Source organism: Nomascus leucogenys, chromosome 17 (assembly GCF_006542625.1).
Source record: "Nomascus leucogenys isolate Asia chromosome 17, Asia_NLE_v1, whole genome shotgun sequence".
Classification (NCBI taxonomy): Eukaryota; Metazoa; Chordata; class Mammalia; order Primates; family Hylobatidae; genus Nomascus; species Nomascus leucogenys.
In genome coordinates, this window is record NC_044397.1 from 57,578,604 (window position 1) to 57,595,245 (window position 16,642).

The 16,642-nt window shown below is 40.2% G+C and overlaps 1 protein-coding gene across 2 annotated transcripts in view; it reads left to right on the forward strand.

Moving 5' to 3' along the window:
* SUN3 (Sad1 and UNC84 domain containing 3) overlaps positions 1-8,949 on the forward strand; it is a 42,438-nt gene extending 33,489 nt beyond the window's left edge. The window contains exons 8-11 of one of the 2 annotated variants that reach the window (XM_012496724.2): positions 145-260; positions 1,672-1,839; positions 6,916-7,008; positions 8,652-8,949. In XM_012496724.2, coding sequence (XP_012352178.1) covers positions 145-260; positions 1,672-1,839; positions 6,916-7,008; positions 8,652-8,771 — 497 coding nt within the window. In that variant the 3' untranslated portion in view covers positions 8,772-8,949. The remainder of the gene's footprint in view (positions 1-144; positions 261-1,671; positions 1,840-6,915; positions 7,009-8,651) is intronic. The other variant, XM_003268919.2, reaches the window with a different exon arrangement.
* Positions 8,950-16,642: the final 7,693 nt, after the last annotated feature.

Here is a 16,642-nt window from a genome sequence, read left to right on the forward strand (position 1 = left end):
TTTTCCTATCAATTCCTGAGTATGAATTTTACCTCACTTATAATTTGCCCAGTAATAATTTTCTAGACATTGTTAAAATTCAAATAATGTGTTTTGAATTGTGTATGTTGTTTCTTTATTTTAAAACTTACTTTATAATTTTAGGAGCCTCCATCATTGAAGCTGGGACCTCAGAAAGTTATAAAAATAATAAAGCAAAATTGTACTGGCATGGGATAGGTTTCCTAAATCATGAAATGCCTCCAGATATTATTCTTCAGGTAAAGCTAAATTAAGAACCACTTATTTCTATTTTAGAATTTTGTTCTTATTATTTATCATGAAAATGTTAATTTTTAAAATGGAGGCAATATAAGAGTGTCTAAACTTGTTACAGAACCTGAAATCATCTCATTACATTTTTTATAGTCAGTACACCACATGAAGTATGTCTTATTTTATGGTCAGTAAACTATGATTAATTATTTACTCATTTATCATTTTAAGGTTAGTAAACTAGATTATTTTATTCTCAAATAAAACATATACATGCCATGTCTTTTCTGTAAGTTGATTCTGTGACCATCCTTTCCCATTGAAAACTTCAGTCGTTCAACAAACATTTGTTGAAAGTACTTGTCTCCTAAGTGCCAGTACTGTACTATGTTAAGTGCTATTCAGACCACATGTTCTTAAGTCTAATTATAACAGGAGAAATCTCCAAGTAAGATCCTCACCAAACTTTTCAGTTACATTCTAAAGGCAGTAGCCATCAATAGACAGCAGAGCACCTCTCAACTTTGATCCATACACCTGAAGTCAGTTGCAAATTTAGAACTTTCAGGGGTAAAACCCTTTGATCTTATTCCAGGCTGTAGTTTATATCTACAAAATAGTAGACCTCATTTTTCTTCTCTACTACCATAACCACCACCACCACCCCCATCTCCATCAACACGCTCATCTTCATCACCACCACCACCACCATCTTTATCACAACCTCCATGCCCATCACCATCACCACCACCACCATCACTGCCACCACCACCACCATCACTGCCACCACCACCACCACTTCCATCACCATCTTCCTTCATCACCACCCCCATGTCCATCATCATCACCACCACCATCACTGTCACCACCACCACCATCACTGCCACCACCACCACTACCTTCATCACCACCATCACCACTACCACTTCAATTATCACTATCACCATCACCACCACCACCATTACTACCATCACCACTACCTCTACCACGACGACCATTGCCATGTCCACCATTGCCATCACCATCACCATTACCACTACTACCATCACCGTCACCTCCACTGCCACCATTATTACCACCATTATCACCACAATGATCACCACAATGGTCACTACCATCATCCTCACTACCACCATCACTAGCCTTATCAGCACCACCACTCATGCCCTCTAGCTGCCTTATAACAGCTTACAGTCTAGTTAGAGCAATGAAAGAAAACATGCTCACATGATAAAGGGCTCTGATTGATATAAGCATACAGTGCTCTGGAAGAACAACCACACTAGAGGTGCCTTGGGAGTTTTCCTATTTGATAGGCATAAGAGAGATCTGCAGTCAATAGTGATTAGCTGACCAGTATTGTGGGAATGGATTCACATAACTAGTTAAGAGATTAATTCAGTGTTTTCTTTCCAGCCGGATGTCTACCCTGGAAAGTGCTGGGCTTTTCCAGGTTCCCAGGGTCATACCCTAATCAAGCTTGCTACAAAGATCATACCAACTGCTGTTACCATGGAGCATATCTCAGAGAAGGTGTCTCCCTCAGGAAACATCTCCAGTGCACCCAAGGAATTTTCTGTCTATGTAAGAAGCTATCTAAATTTGTCATTCAGGTTGGCCTGATAGAAGGTGGTTGGCTAGGAATTAGGGGCTGTCCTCTGAACTAGGACAGATAACTAGTTGTGTCACTTATTTCCTGGACTTCTGCTTTCTCACCTACAAAGAGAGAGAGTTGGACCAAATGATTTATATTATTCAATTTTTTTTACTTTTATCAAAGTTATACATGTACAAGTAAAAATCAAATATTTCCATAAAGTTTGTAAAGAAACAGTAATTCCTTGTCCCACTTCTCCACATCTCCAGTTCTTATTATCCCAGAGCTTCTACCTGCAACAATTTTAGATGTTTATTTGGGTACTTGCCTCCATGTTGGCTTTTACCATTATTTCTCAATTTTTCAGTTTTGGTTATGACATCCTCTCATGGAAAGTGAAGATTAGCTCTTTTCCATGGCACTTCCATCCTCCCAACATGTTTATGTCTTTTTTTTTTTTTTTTTTTTTTTTTTTTTGAGACAGAGTCTCACTCTGTTGCCCAGGCTGGAGTGCAGTGATGCGATCCCGGCTTACTGCAACCTCCACATCCCATGTTCAAGTGATTCTCCTGCCTCAGCCTTCTGAGTAGCTGGGATTGCAGGCGCCCGCCACCATGCCCGGCTAATTTTTGTATTTTTAGTAGAGACGGGGTTTCACCATGTTGGCCAGGCTGGTCTCAAACTCCTGACCTCAGGTGATTGCCTGCCTCGGCCTCCCACAGTGCTGGGATTACAGGCATGAGCACAGCGCCCGGCCGTTTATGTCTTAATTTAAAAAACAAAACAGGTTTCTGGAGATATAATTCCCATAACAATTAATTCACCCATTTAAAGTACATCCTTCAGTGGTTTTTAGTATATTCACAGAGTTGTGTATCCATCACCATAATCAATTTTAGAACATTTTTCATACCCTAAAAAGAAACCCCATAACCCTTAGCCGTCACCTCCTATCCCCCTAGTGTACTCCTCCAGCCCCTGGCAACCACTGATCTACTTTGTCTCAATAAATTTACCTATTCTATACATTTCATATAAATTGAATCATTTATAATGTGTGATCTTTTGTGAATGGCTTAACTTAGCATACTGTTTTCAAGGTTCATTTATGATGTAGTATGTCTCAATATTTCATTTATTTTTTATTGCTGAATAACATTTCATTGTATGGATATATGCCATTTTATTTATCTATTCATCAGTTGATGGACATTTGAATTATTTTCATTTTTTTGGTCATTACGTATAATGCTTCAACAAACATTCATGTACAAGTTTTTGTGTGGACGTGAGTTTTTGTTTTCCTTGGGTGTATACCTAAGACTGGAATTCCTAGATAGCATGGTAAACGTAGGTTTAACATTTGAGGCACTGCTAGAAGACTGTATTATCTTTTTGTTCAAGCAATACTCAATGTTTTCACAGTGACTATGTGAACAAAACAGCTCTCAGTTGAGCTATTGAGTGTACTTAAATACTACTTTCTTCCATTTTTTTAATGTTTCTGAGTGTAATAATTGCTTTACTTTTTTTTTTTTCTTGAGACAGGGTCTCAGCTCTGTTGCCCAGTACAATCAGCTCACTGCAACTTCAAACTCGTGGGATTGTTTTTTAAATTTTTTAGTAGAGATAAGGGTCTTACTATGTTGCCCAGGCTGATCTCAAACTCCAGGGCTCAGGATCCCCTGAGCCTTGGCCTCCCACACTGCTGGGATTACAGACGTGAGCCACCGGTGCCCAGCCTATTTTTCTTTAATTTGCTTAGTTTTCTGTATTCCTATTACTAAAACTTTCCCAAATTCTTCTTCAGAAGTACAAATATTCCCCCATTATGTTGATTCACATCAGATAATTTATAAATTTCTTCCTTTCTTCATTCCTTCATTTTCTTTTCATTTCTTTCCTTTTTTTTTTTTTCCCTGAGATATCCCTCTGGCGCCCTCAGCATTTTGCTCCAGCCTTGTTAGGTAGGCCTGATGCACAACTGTTGTCATGGGATTTCATTCCTGCATCCTGAGGATTCAACTTACTGTCTAATTTATTATTATTTTATTTTTATTTATTTATTTTTTTGAGACAGAGTCTCGCTCTGTCGCCCAGGCTGGAGTGCAGTGGCGCAATCTCGGCTCACTGCAAGCTCCGCCTCCCGGGTTCACGCCATTCTCCTGACTCAGCCTCTCCGAGTAGCTGGAACTACAGGCGCCCGCCACCACGCCCGGCTAATTTTTTGTATTTTTAGTAGAGACGGGGTTTCACCGTGGTCTCGATCTCCTGACCTCGTGATCCGCCCGCCTCAGCCTCCCAAAGTGCTGGGATTACAAGCGTGAGCCACCGCGCCCGGCTTTTGTTTTTTGGTTTTACTGTCTACTCCCACTTTTGCTTTATAGGTTTGTGCCTTACTTCAATTATTTGATCTTCCCATCTGGAGGAGGGCCCTGGGTTAAACAGCCTGCCTTATATGCCACCCAAATGCCTCTACATTCCATATCCGGAGTTTCAAAACAAAGGGCTGCTGTCCTTTCATAGAAGCCCACACCACCTGCAAGTGGTGTCTCTGAAAAGTTGAGTTTGAGCAGATAAGTTCCATCTCAGAAAGGTGAACACGTTATTTAGACAAATTATGGGTGAATCTCAAAGGCAGGAATCCTTTAGTAATAAAAACTGCTTCTCATTATTTTCTTCTACATTAGAGAATTTATGAACCAAGCAAAATTAAAACAAGGTGATAAAAGGGCTGGTCGCAGTATCTGCTCCTGTGATCCCACCTCCTTAAAAGGCTAAAGCAGGAGGATCCCTTGAGCCCAGGAATTCGAGGCCAGCCTGGGCAGCATGGCCAGACCCCGTTTTTTTTGTTTGTTTTGGTTTTTTTTGTTTGTTTTTTATTTTAACTTTCATTTTAGGTTCAGGCGTATATGTGCAGGTTTGTTATATAGGCAGTAAGTAGTAATACCCAACAGGTATTTCTCTGCTCCTCTCCCTCCTCCCACTCCCCACCCTCAAGTAGATCTCAGTGTCTGTTGCTCCCCTTTCTGTTCATGTGTTCTCATTATTTAGCTCCCACTTATAAGTGAGGACATAGAGTATTTGTTTTTCTGTTCCTGTGTTAGTTTGCTATGGATAATGGCCTCCAGCTCCATCCATGTCCCTGCAAAGGACACGATCTTGTTCTTTTTTATGGCTGCATAGTATTCCACCAGATCCTGTTTCTTAAAAAAACCCAACAAGGTGATAAAGGAGGTAGAAATAAAACTAGCACTCCTGTCTTAAGCTAAAGAGAATATACGAGGCTTGAGCCATGTATACATATGAAGGGGCGGCCTGCCCCTCCACACCTGTGGGCATTTCTTGTCAGGTGGAACGAGAGACTTGAGAAAAGAAAGAGACACAGAGACAAAGTATAGGGAAAGAAAAGTGGGCCCAGGGGACTGGCTGGCGCTCAGCATACAGAGGACATGCGCCAGCACCGGTCTCTGAGTTCCCTGAGTATTTATTGATCATTATCGGGTGTTTCTCGGAGAGGGGGATGTGGCAGGACAATAGGGTATTAGTGTTGAGAGGGTCCGCAGGAAAACATGTGAACAAATGTCTCCGCATCATAAGGCAAAGAAAAAGGTGCTGTGCTTTTGATGTGCATATACATAAACATCTCAATGCCTTCAAGAGCAGTATTGCTGCGAGCATGTCTCACCTCCAGCCCGAAGGCGGTTTTCTCCTATCTCAGTAGATGGGATATGCAATCGGGTTTTACACCGAGACATTCCATTGCCCAGGGACGAGCAGGAGACAGATGCCTTCCTCTGATCTCAGCTGCAAAGAGGCCTTCCTCTTTTACTAATCCTCCTCAGCACAGACCCTTTACGGGTGTCAGACTAGGGGACGGTCAGGTCTTTCCCTTCCCACGAGGCCATATTTCAGACTATCACATGGGGAGAAACCTTGGACCATACCTGGCTTTCCTAGGCAGAGGTCCCTGTGGCCTTCCGAAGTGTTTTGTGTCCCTGGGTACTTGAGAGTAGGGAGTGGTGATGACTTTTAACAAGCATGCTGCCTTCAAGCATTTGTTTAACAAAGCACATCCTGCACAGCCGTTAATCCATTTAACCTTGAGTTGACACAGCACATGTTTCAGCGAGCACAGGGTTGGGGTAGGGTTACAAATTAACAGCATCTCAAGGCAGAAGAATTTTTCTTAGTACAGAACAAAATGGAGTCTCTTATGCCTACTTCTTTCTACATAGAGACAGCAACAGTCTGATCTCTCTTTCTTTTCCCCACATACATATATAATTGTGAGTACATTATGTAACCATGATGTACCCAACTCTTTTAATAAAAATGTTATAGTTTGATATTAATATTTTTATTGTAAAATGATTTAACAAATGTACTCTGTATTTTGCTGCGTTACTATAATTTAAGGAAACTAACAATAAACTTTAGATTCACAAAATAAATTAGTTTGCCCTACTGCATTCTCCTCTCACAAATCTTCAATTTGAAGGGTAGAGAAGAACAAAAAGCACAAGAGAAATTGCATACAAAGAAAAAATCAGTGTTTTTGTCAGTCAACAGGAGCTTACTTTTCAGAGGAAATTATTTGTGTGATCAAAATGTGGCAATTGGCTTATGTTTATCTCATTTTGGTAAACATCAGTTCAATATGGTGACCCATTTTTATTTTATTCAAAGTATGCTTATTGCAAATGTAGTTATCAGGCCAAAGTTAATGTTGGGATTTGCTCTACAAGTATGTATCTGTCTTTCGTCTATCAGCTGTTTATCTATCAATCATCTTTCATCTGTCTTCTAACTATCTATGGATCTATCTATCTCTCTATCTATGTATCCATCCATCCTCCAGCCTTCTAGTCAGTCCCGTGATCAGACTTTGGCCTCATTGACCCCTTGTTAAATGCCCTCTGGGTGTATAGGTAAGTACTGGCATGATCACAGCACTGTGCCCCTGGTGGACACATAGAGATATCTGGTGAATTGTTGGTTCTTTTTGAAAACACAACTGCATCCATTCATTACAATCTCTGTATCTGTTGCTTTTTTAATAGGGCATCACAAAAAAATGTGAAGGAGAAGAAATTTTCCTAGGTCAGTTTATATATAACAAAACAGGAACCACCATTCAAACGTTTGAACTCCAGGTAATGTGTGCCCTGGGAAATGATATGAGTAGCTCTATCACTGGGAGAAATTTGTTGGGATTGCTTCATGTAAAGTGACGTATGAGAATAATTATGACAAAAGCGTGAGTTACACAAGGTTTATCTGATCTTCAATTGTTAGCTCCAAGTGCTTACAAGGATTTTAATGCAAAAGACAGACAAATGCAAAAGCAGTTTCTAAGTCAAATTCTTCCTCATCTGCTATCACTTCTTTATAATATACATATTTAATTTATTGTTTTTTCCTCAACTATTCCATTCCCTGAATACTATTAAGTGTAATAGTTACTACCTCACCTTGCTTGAGTATAGGGGAGGAAGATGATGGTACAATATGAAGTGGACAGAGGCAGAGAGAAGCTCAAAGGAAGAGAGGATAAAGATTTAATGTCAGATAATACAAGTAAAACTCCTAACCCAGTGGGCGAAAATATCAACTGTTGGCTTATAAATCCCCTGAAACTCACTAAGGCATATGAAATATATCCTCATTTTTTTAATTAGCCACAGAGAGTAACTGAAGAGATGTAGAAGACATTTTATGTCATGTAAAAACAAGTGTTTTATGACACTTTTTGGCCAAATAGTGAGGAAATAAAGATAAAACAATACATATATGTTAGAAATGAGCATATTTGTAGAGATTCATATTTGATTATGTATTCATATGCATTTGGGCTCACATTATCTGTTCTTAGAGTTGACTTCATAGTTCTGGTTTTTAGACAACAAGCCCTCTCGCCCCTGCTCCTCTGCACAGCCAGCAAGGAGTGTGGAGGCGAGAAACAGTGGAACAGAGAGGTCACTTGGCCACCATATTATCCTCCTCTCCCTCTACTTATCTTTTCATAAGCTCTTTATTCCAGTAGCTTATTTTCTCATTCAATAGACTGATATTTGAAAATAGTTATGTTAGAAAAGAAAAAGTATATAGGCCAAGCATGGTGGCTCACACCTGTAATCCCATCACTTTTTGGAGGCCGAGGCAGGTAAATTGCTTGAGCCCTAGAGTTCAAGACCAGCCTGGGCAACATGGCAAAACCCTGTCTCTACAAAAAATTAATAAATTAGGGCCGGGCACGGTGGCTCACGCTTGTAATCCCAGCACTTTGGGAGGCTGAGGCGGGTGGATCACGAGGTCAGGAGATCGAGACCACGGTGAAACCCTGTCTCTACTAAAATTACAAAAAATTAGCCGGGCGTGGTGGCGGGCAACTGTAATCCCAGCTACTCGGAGAGGCTGAGGCAGGAGAATGGTGTGAACCCGGGAGGCGGAGCTTGCAGTGAGCCGAGATTGTGCCACTGCACTCCAGCCTGGGCGACAGAGCGAGACTCCGTTTCAAAAAAATTAATTAATTAATTAATTAATAAATTAGCTAGGTGCGATGGCGTGTGCCTGTAGTTCCAGCTACTCGGGGGTCTGAGCTGGGAGGATGGCTTGAGCCCAGGAGGTAGAGGTGGCAATGAGCCATGATCATGCCACTGCATTCCAGCCTGTGTGACAGAGCCAGATCCTATCTCGAAAAAACAGAGTATGTAATTTAAAATTATATCAGTATTCATTGGGATTCTTTGAGATGAATTTCGTTATAAGGCATTGATTTTCTTTTCTTTATTTTCAGCATGCAGTTTCTGAATATTTATTATGTGTGAAACTTAATATCTTTAGCAACTGGGGACACCCGAAGTATACTTGTTTATATCGATTCAGGGTCCACGGCACACCAGGCAAGTACAACTAGAAGAGCTGGTGCAGGCCATGCCACATGTCCAGAATATTCAAGAGCGCTTATTCTCTTAGATGATACCACACCCACAGGAACTGAGAATTGGGAGTGGGAAGAAAACCTCAAAGTGGTTCATACTTGCCTGTAAAAAGTAAATGAATTTTACTAATAAAAAATAAGGAAGTAAATTAAATATCCTTGCCATAGTTTAGTCTTTAAGGATTCTTCATGTTATTAGAGCATTGAAAACTCATTTTGTATTTAGAAGAAGATAGTCTCATCATCAATCTTTCCCATAATAGCATCTTTGCCTTCACTGACTCATTTATTTACACCAGGCATGGATGTCCATTATCACTACTATCATTTAGTGCTGATCTGGAGGCACTGGTCAGCGCAATTAGATAGGAAACCAGTAATTTTTAAATTAGAGGTAAAAATTAGTGAGGAGTTCTGACCATGACCATTTGCAGATAATTTGATGAATTCCTTGAAATGCAATAGAGTCTATTTTAAAAGAATTAGAAACAAGGAAAAACTGTTGTAAGTTAGTGGATGCAAAATTCCCACATATAAATCAATATCATTCATAAATAAAAACAACAACCAGTTACAGGGCATAACTTACAAAATCCATTATTATCTTTAGACAATAAACATCAAATAAAAAAGTAAAATATCTATGTGAAAAAATCCCAAACAGCAGTGAATGACTAAAAGAAAACTTAAGGCCAGGCGCAGTGGCTCACAACTGTAATCTTAGCACTTTGGGAGGCCAAGGGTTGTGGGATCACTTGAGCCCAGGAGTTTGAGACCAGTCTGGGCAACACAGCAAGACCCCATCCCTACAAAAAATTTAAAAATTAGCCAGACGTCTTGGCACATGCCTCTAGTTGCAGCTACTCAAGAGACAGTTGGGAGGATCACTTGAGCCCGGGAGGTTGAAGCTTCAAGTAAGCTGTGTTCGAGCCACTACACTCCAGCCTGGGCGACCCTGTCTGGAAAAAAAAAAAAAAAAAAAAAGAAGACTTCAGTAAAATAAATGGAAAAATAGATATACCATATACTGTATCCTTCAATGGGAAAACTCAACTGTCAAGATGTCAATTCTAAGTTAATTTATAAATGTAACTTGATCTCAGTTAAAAAGCAGAAAAATGTCTGGCTGGGTGCGGTGGCTCAAGCCTGTAATCCCAGCACTTTGTGAGGCCTAGGCGGGTGGATCACAAGGTCAGGAGATCGAAACCATCCTGGCTAACACAGTGAAACCCCGTCTCTACTAAAAATACAAAAAAATTAGCCGGGCAAGGTGGCAGACACCTGTAGTCCCAGCTACTTGGGAGGCCGAGGCAGGAGAATGGTGTGAACCCCGGGGGGCGGAGCCTGCAGTGAGCCGAGATCGTGCCATTGCACTCCAGCCTGGGTGACAGCAAGACTCCGTCTCAAAAAAAAAAAAAAAAAAGCAGAAAAATATGGCATTTATGGGAGTTATGAGATATTAAATAATTATTGTTAAAAAAATAATTTGGGCTGGGCATGGTGGCTCACGCTTATAATCTCAGCACTTTGGGAGGCCAAGGTAGAAGGACTGCTTGACTCCAGAAGTTCAAGATGAGCCTGGGCGACATAGTGAGACCCTGTCTCTATTAAAAATAAAAAAATTAGCTGGGCATGGCAGTGCACACCTGCAGTTCCAGCTACTTGGGAGGCTGAGGTGGGAGGATCACTTGAGCCCAAGAATTTGAGGCTGCAGTGAGCCATGATCACTGCACTCCTGCCTGGGAGGCAGAGCAAGACCCTGTCTGAAAAAAATAAATTACAGGTGTCTGTATGATAATGGTACTACAATGATGCTTTAAAAAGAAATCTTAACTTTTTATTTCCATATTTAAATATTTAAAGTTGAAATGCCATCCTGGCTAACACGGTGAAACCCCGTCTCTACTAAAAATACAAAAAATTAGCCGGGCGAGGTGGCAGGCGCCTGTAGTCCCAGCTATGCGGGAGGCTGAGGCAGGAGAATGGCGTGAACCCCGGGGGGCGGAGCCTGCAGTGAGCCGAGATCGCGCCACTGCACTCCAGCCTGGGTGAAAGAGCGAGACTCCGTCTCAAAAAATAAATAAATAAATAAATAAATAAATAAATAAATAAATAAAGTTGAAATGACATATGTGGGATCTTTTCCATAATAACATAAGAGGAAGAAATTGATAAGAAAATTCATGAAAGGCTGGGCGCGGTGGCTCACGCCTGTAATCCCAGCACTTTGGGAGGCCGAGGCGGGTGGATCACGAGGTCAGGAGATCGAGACCATCCTGGCTAACACAGTGAAACCCCGTCTCTACTAAAAATACAAAAAATTAGCCGGGTGAGGTGGCGGGCGCCTATAGTCCCAGCTACTCGGGAGGCTGAGGCAGGAGAATGGCGTGAACCCCGGGGGGCGGAGCCTGCGGTGAGCCGAGATAGCGCACTGCACTCCAGCCTGGGCGACAGCCAGACTCTGTCTCAAAAAAAAAAAAAAAAAAAAAGAAAATTCAGTTCATGAAGAAGATTGGCCATGAAATGATCATTGAAGTTGAATGCTGCCAGTCCATGCAGTTTCATTATATTATTCTGTCTAGATTTATAAATGTTTGATATTTTCAATTAAAAAGTTTTTTAAAAATTAAGACACGTATATATATTTAAAAACCCAAAGGGGGGTATGTTTTAAATAAAATTGATTCTAAAGTTCATATGGAAATATAAACTTAGCAAAAGGACAGCCAGAAAATCTCTGAAAAAAAAATCAACAAAAAGAAATAGCTCTATGACATAGGTATAAAGCAATAGTTAAAACTGTATGATACTGGCAAACAGATAGACCAATGGAACAGACTGCTGAGACCAGCTTGGTCGGGGAGACCCTAACCCAGTGGCGCTAGAGGAATTAAAGACACACACACAGAAATATAGAGGTGTGAAGTGGGAAATCAGGGGTCTCACAGCCTTCAGAGCTGAGAGCCCTGAACAGAGATTTACCGACGTTATTTATTAACAGCAAGCCAGTCATTAGCATTGTTTCTATAGATCTTAAATTAACTAAACGTATGCCTTATGGGGATCGAAGGGATGGGCTGAATTAAAGGAATAGGTCGGGCCAGTTAACTGCAGCAGGAGCATGTGCTTAAGGCACAGATAGCTCATGCTATTGTTTGTGGCTTAAGAATGCCTTTAAGCAGTTTTCCACCCTGGGCGGCCAAATGTTCCTTGCCCTCATTCCAGTAAGCCCAACACCTTCCAGTGTGGGTGTTATGGCCATCAGGAACATGTCACAGTGCTGCAGAGGTTTTGTTTATGGCCAGTTTTGGGGGCCACTTTATGGCCAGATTTTGGGGGACCTGTTCCCAACAACAGACAAACAAGTCCAAAAATATATTTACATGTATGTGGAAGTTGGGTGTATGATAATGGTAGCATCTCAAAAGAGTATGGGGGGAAAAAAACAAATGGCTTGGGACAACTATCCAGTCATTAAGAAAATAAAATTCCATCCATATTTCTCACTTTACAATATGACAAACTCCCAATATGGTAAAATATACACAAGTAGGTAATAAAACCATAAAAATATTAACAAGGAAACTTGGGATAATTCCTGTATGGTATTGAATAGAGGAAGGTCTTTCTAAATATGACTCAAAATTTAGAAGCCACAAAAGAAAAAAAATTCTGCTATATAAAAATCAAGAACCTCTGCATGGCCAACAAAACTTAAAATGGACAAAATATTCACAATTGACATTATAAGGACCAATCTTTCCAATATATACACAGTCCCAAGAAAGCAATTATAATATCAATAACCCAATAGAAAAATGGCCAGTAAACAGATCATCTAGAGACACATATGACAGATATTCAAGCTTATTTACTTAAGAAAAATGACAAAAATTATACTGTACCATGTTTCACTGATGAAATTAGAAAGATCCAAAAGTTTGATGATGTTTTATTCCAAGGCTTTGAGGAAACAGGATCTCTCACACGTTGCTGGAAGAAATGCAAATAGGTATAACATTTATGGAGGGAACTTGGCCTATCTATAAAAATTGAGATGAAAATATCCTTTGACTGAAAAACTTACCATGTGCAAAATGCCATATATAAAATGTTATTCATCAGCAATATTTCCCAGGAGGAAATAAGGGGGTGCAGAAGGGTAGGGATGAATCTCTCCTTCCTTTGCCACTTTAGTTTTAGCTGGTAAATAAACATGCTCTGTAATCTCTTCTGTTACTTTGCTATACTCTCCTTCCTTTTTCACTATAAAGCATTCCTACTTCTCTGCCTGCTTTTGAGTCTTTGCCAAAATGCAAGTGATGATGGCTGACTCTGAATAAATAAGCTTTGCCTGTTCCATTTGGTTGGTCTTCATTTATTTCCACACTATCAATTGTTTTCCTGAAGGTCAAGTGTAAATAGAGCTGGTCCAGTCAGCAGGAGCATGTGGGTCACTGGACAATCAGCAATTCAGTGACGCAGATTCTCATCAAGAGTGTGAAGTAGGGCATGCCATGGCCAACATTGCCAATTCTATCTGTCCCCATCTTTAAAATGGGAATAATAGGCCGAGCATGGTGGCTCACACCTGTAATCCCAGCACTTCGGGAGGCTGAAGCAGGCAGCTCACCTGATGTCATGAGTTTGAGACCAGCCTGGCCAACATAGTGAAACCCCATCTCTACTAAAAATACAAAAAATGGTCCGGGTGTGGTGACAGGTGCTGTAATCCCAGCTACTCGGGAGGCTGAGGCAAGAGAATTGCTTGAACCCAGGACTCGGAGGTTGCAGTGAGCTGAGATTGCACCATTGCACTCCAGCTTGGGCGACAAGAGCAAGACTCAATCTAAAATAAAATAAAATGGGAATAATCATGCTTATTTTATGGGTGTTCATATTATCTAAGTGATGATATCAGTGCAGAGTGCTATAAAATGAGAGCTATCTGTCTCACCCTACTGATCAATAATATTTAAATAGTGCTTTAAAGGCATCCAACAAATGTTGATCACCTTCCTCTTGAGTGGGATCTGGTCCCCTTCCTTAATCCCCATCACTCACCACCATGCCTGACACTTCTCATGTGCTCCACAAATGTTCATTTAAAAAAGTATCTATGGAATTTATTGAATAATTTTTTTGACACCTAAAAGAGAAGAGTCTTTGAAGAGCTGCTTAAGCAAAAACCCATCTCTTAGAACAAGTACAATTCTCAAAAGACATTCACTCATGCCACCTCTAGGGTATGCTTTCCTTTATTTTACAGTTTCTCATGTTAAGAAAAGAAGACAAATACTGCCTTTCAAATTTGATGCATAACATCTGAGCTAGTCACGTTGTTTCCCTTGGGGAATTTTTCCGACATTAACTGCTAACGACAGGGCTGCAAATTGCTGTCTCTTCCCCCAGGGACTAGAGAAGATGAGTAAGTACCTGAAAGAGACTGGACAAATACTTACCCAGACAGAGTTTACCATCTGCAGCTGTAGAGAGGTTTTCCCTTACTTCCAACTATATGCATCCTGAATAACATTTTATTTGCACCACTGTTTATTTCAGTTTCTAAGACAAGATTAAGGCATTTACCTCCCCACTAAACAAACTTAACGAACAGCGTCAACACTGTTTCCCAAATCATTGTGTGACTGAATTACTAATCCCTGACATTTGGCAGTTCTTAAGTCAGAAGGCAATTTACTGTAGCTAGACGAGAACATGAATATACATTGCATTAGAAAACTCAGTGGTACACGGGGCTCCTAGAAATCTCTAGAGATCACATTCCTTGCCTCAAAATCATTTGGAAAGTAGAGAAGTGGTGTCAATATATTTAATTGTCAATTCTGAAGTTAATGAATTAATTAGCTAAAACTGTTTAAGAAAACTGCAAGAGCACATAAAAGATTCCTTTCTTCTTCCAAGAAAAATAATTGCAGCTTTATTTTCTATTTCTTGAGTCAAATTCCTATATTATTTGGGCTTTTGTCCATGCAGAATGTATCATATCACATCTTCTTAGGAAGTTTAAAAAATTGCTTTATCAGTTTTTATGACATAAAATTAAGCAATTTACAGTAAAGATCAAGATGTTACAAAACATTGTTTACAAAGTTTATTTAGATACATTCTTTAATTATATTCATTTATCTACTAGCAGCCACTTTATTTAATGTGATGCTCAATTCTTCAAAACTCATTCATGAGGAAATTAAAAAACATGGTTTTTCCTGCAGATCATATAGGGCAAATAAAAAATGTTGGCATAACTTTTTTTTTTTTTTTTTTTTTTTTGGGGACGGAATCTTGCTCTGTTGCCCAGGCTGGAGTGCAGTGGCAGATCTCGGTTCACTGAAATCTCTGCCTCCTGGGTTCACATGATTCTCCTGCCTCAGATTCCTGAGTAGTTGGGATTACAGGCACAAGCTATCACGCTGGGCTAATTTTTGTATTTTTAGTAGAGATGGGGTTTCATCATGTTGGCCAGGCTGATCTCAAACTCCTGAACTCAGATGATCCACCCACCTTGGCCTCCCAGAATGCTGGGATTACAGGAGAGAGCCACCCTGCCCTGCCTGTTGGCATAACTTTGAAAGTGATCTATTAAGTTTGGTTTGGCAAACACTCGCATGTGACAATGAAGATTAGAATTTTGCTTCATATTATAGTCTTAAAATAGGCAAAAACTGCAATTTTTGTATTTTGCACCTTTTTATTATTATACTTTAAGTTCTAGGGTACATGTGCATAACGTGCAGGTTTGTTACATAGGTATACATGTGCCATGTTGGTTTGCTGCACCCATCAACTCATCATTTACATTAGGTATTTCTCCTAACGCTATCCCTCCCCCAGGCCTCCACCCCCCAACAGACCCCAGTGTGTGATGTTCCCCTCCCTGTGTCCATGTGTTCTCATTGTTCAACTCCCACTTATGAGTGAGAACATGCAGTGTTTGGTTTTCTGTCCTTGTGATATTTTGCTGAGAATGATGGTTTCCAGCTACATCCATGTCCCTGCAAAGGACATGAACTCATCCTTTTTTATGGCTGCATAGTATTCCACGGTATATATGTGCCACATTTTCCTTATCCAGTCTATTATTGATGGACATTTTGGGTGGTTCCAAGTCTTTGCTATTGTGAATAGTGCCACGATAAACATACGTGTGCATGTGTCTTTGAAAATAATCTGGGCCTGGCGTGGTGGCTCATGCCTATAATCCCAGAACTTTGGGAGGCCAAGGTGGGCAGATCACCTGAGGTCAGGAGTTCAAGACCAGCCTGGCCAACATGGCGAAACTCTGTCTCTACTAATAATACAAAAATTAGCTGGGCATGGTAGCTTGTGTCTGTAATCCCAACTACTCGGGAAGCTGAGGCAGGAGAATCCCTCGAACCCGGGAGGTGGAGGTTGCAGTGGGCCGAGATCACGCCATTGCACTCCAGCTAGGGTGACAGAGCCAGACTCCCTCTCAAAATCATCATCTTCATCATCATCTGCATTATCATTATCTTGATTCTATGTGTCAAGTTTAAGACAAGGTTCTAGTCTCCTATTTGCAAAGGACAATAAAAATAACAATTGTTAACACAGATAATCTTTATTTAGTCTTTGAAAAACCAAATTAGATACAATTGTTGCTTCATTTCCCCCTTTAAAATTTCTTTCCTTTAAAAAAATCATAATAACATTATTTATGCTAATAAGAATTTTATCGGATGTAATAAAGTTCGTCTTGAGGCAAACTGCAGAATTATCACTTAACGTCAGTGTTCTTTAAGCATCCCGTCTTTACCAACTAGCCAGTAATATGTTCAATTTTTTTAGAAGTCATTTGAAACAAT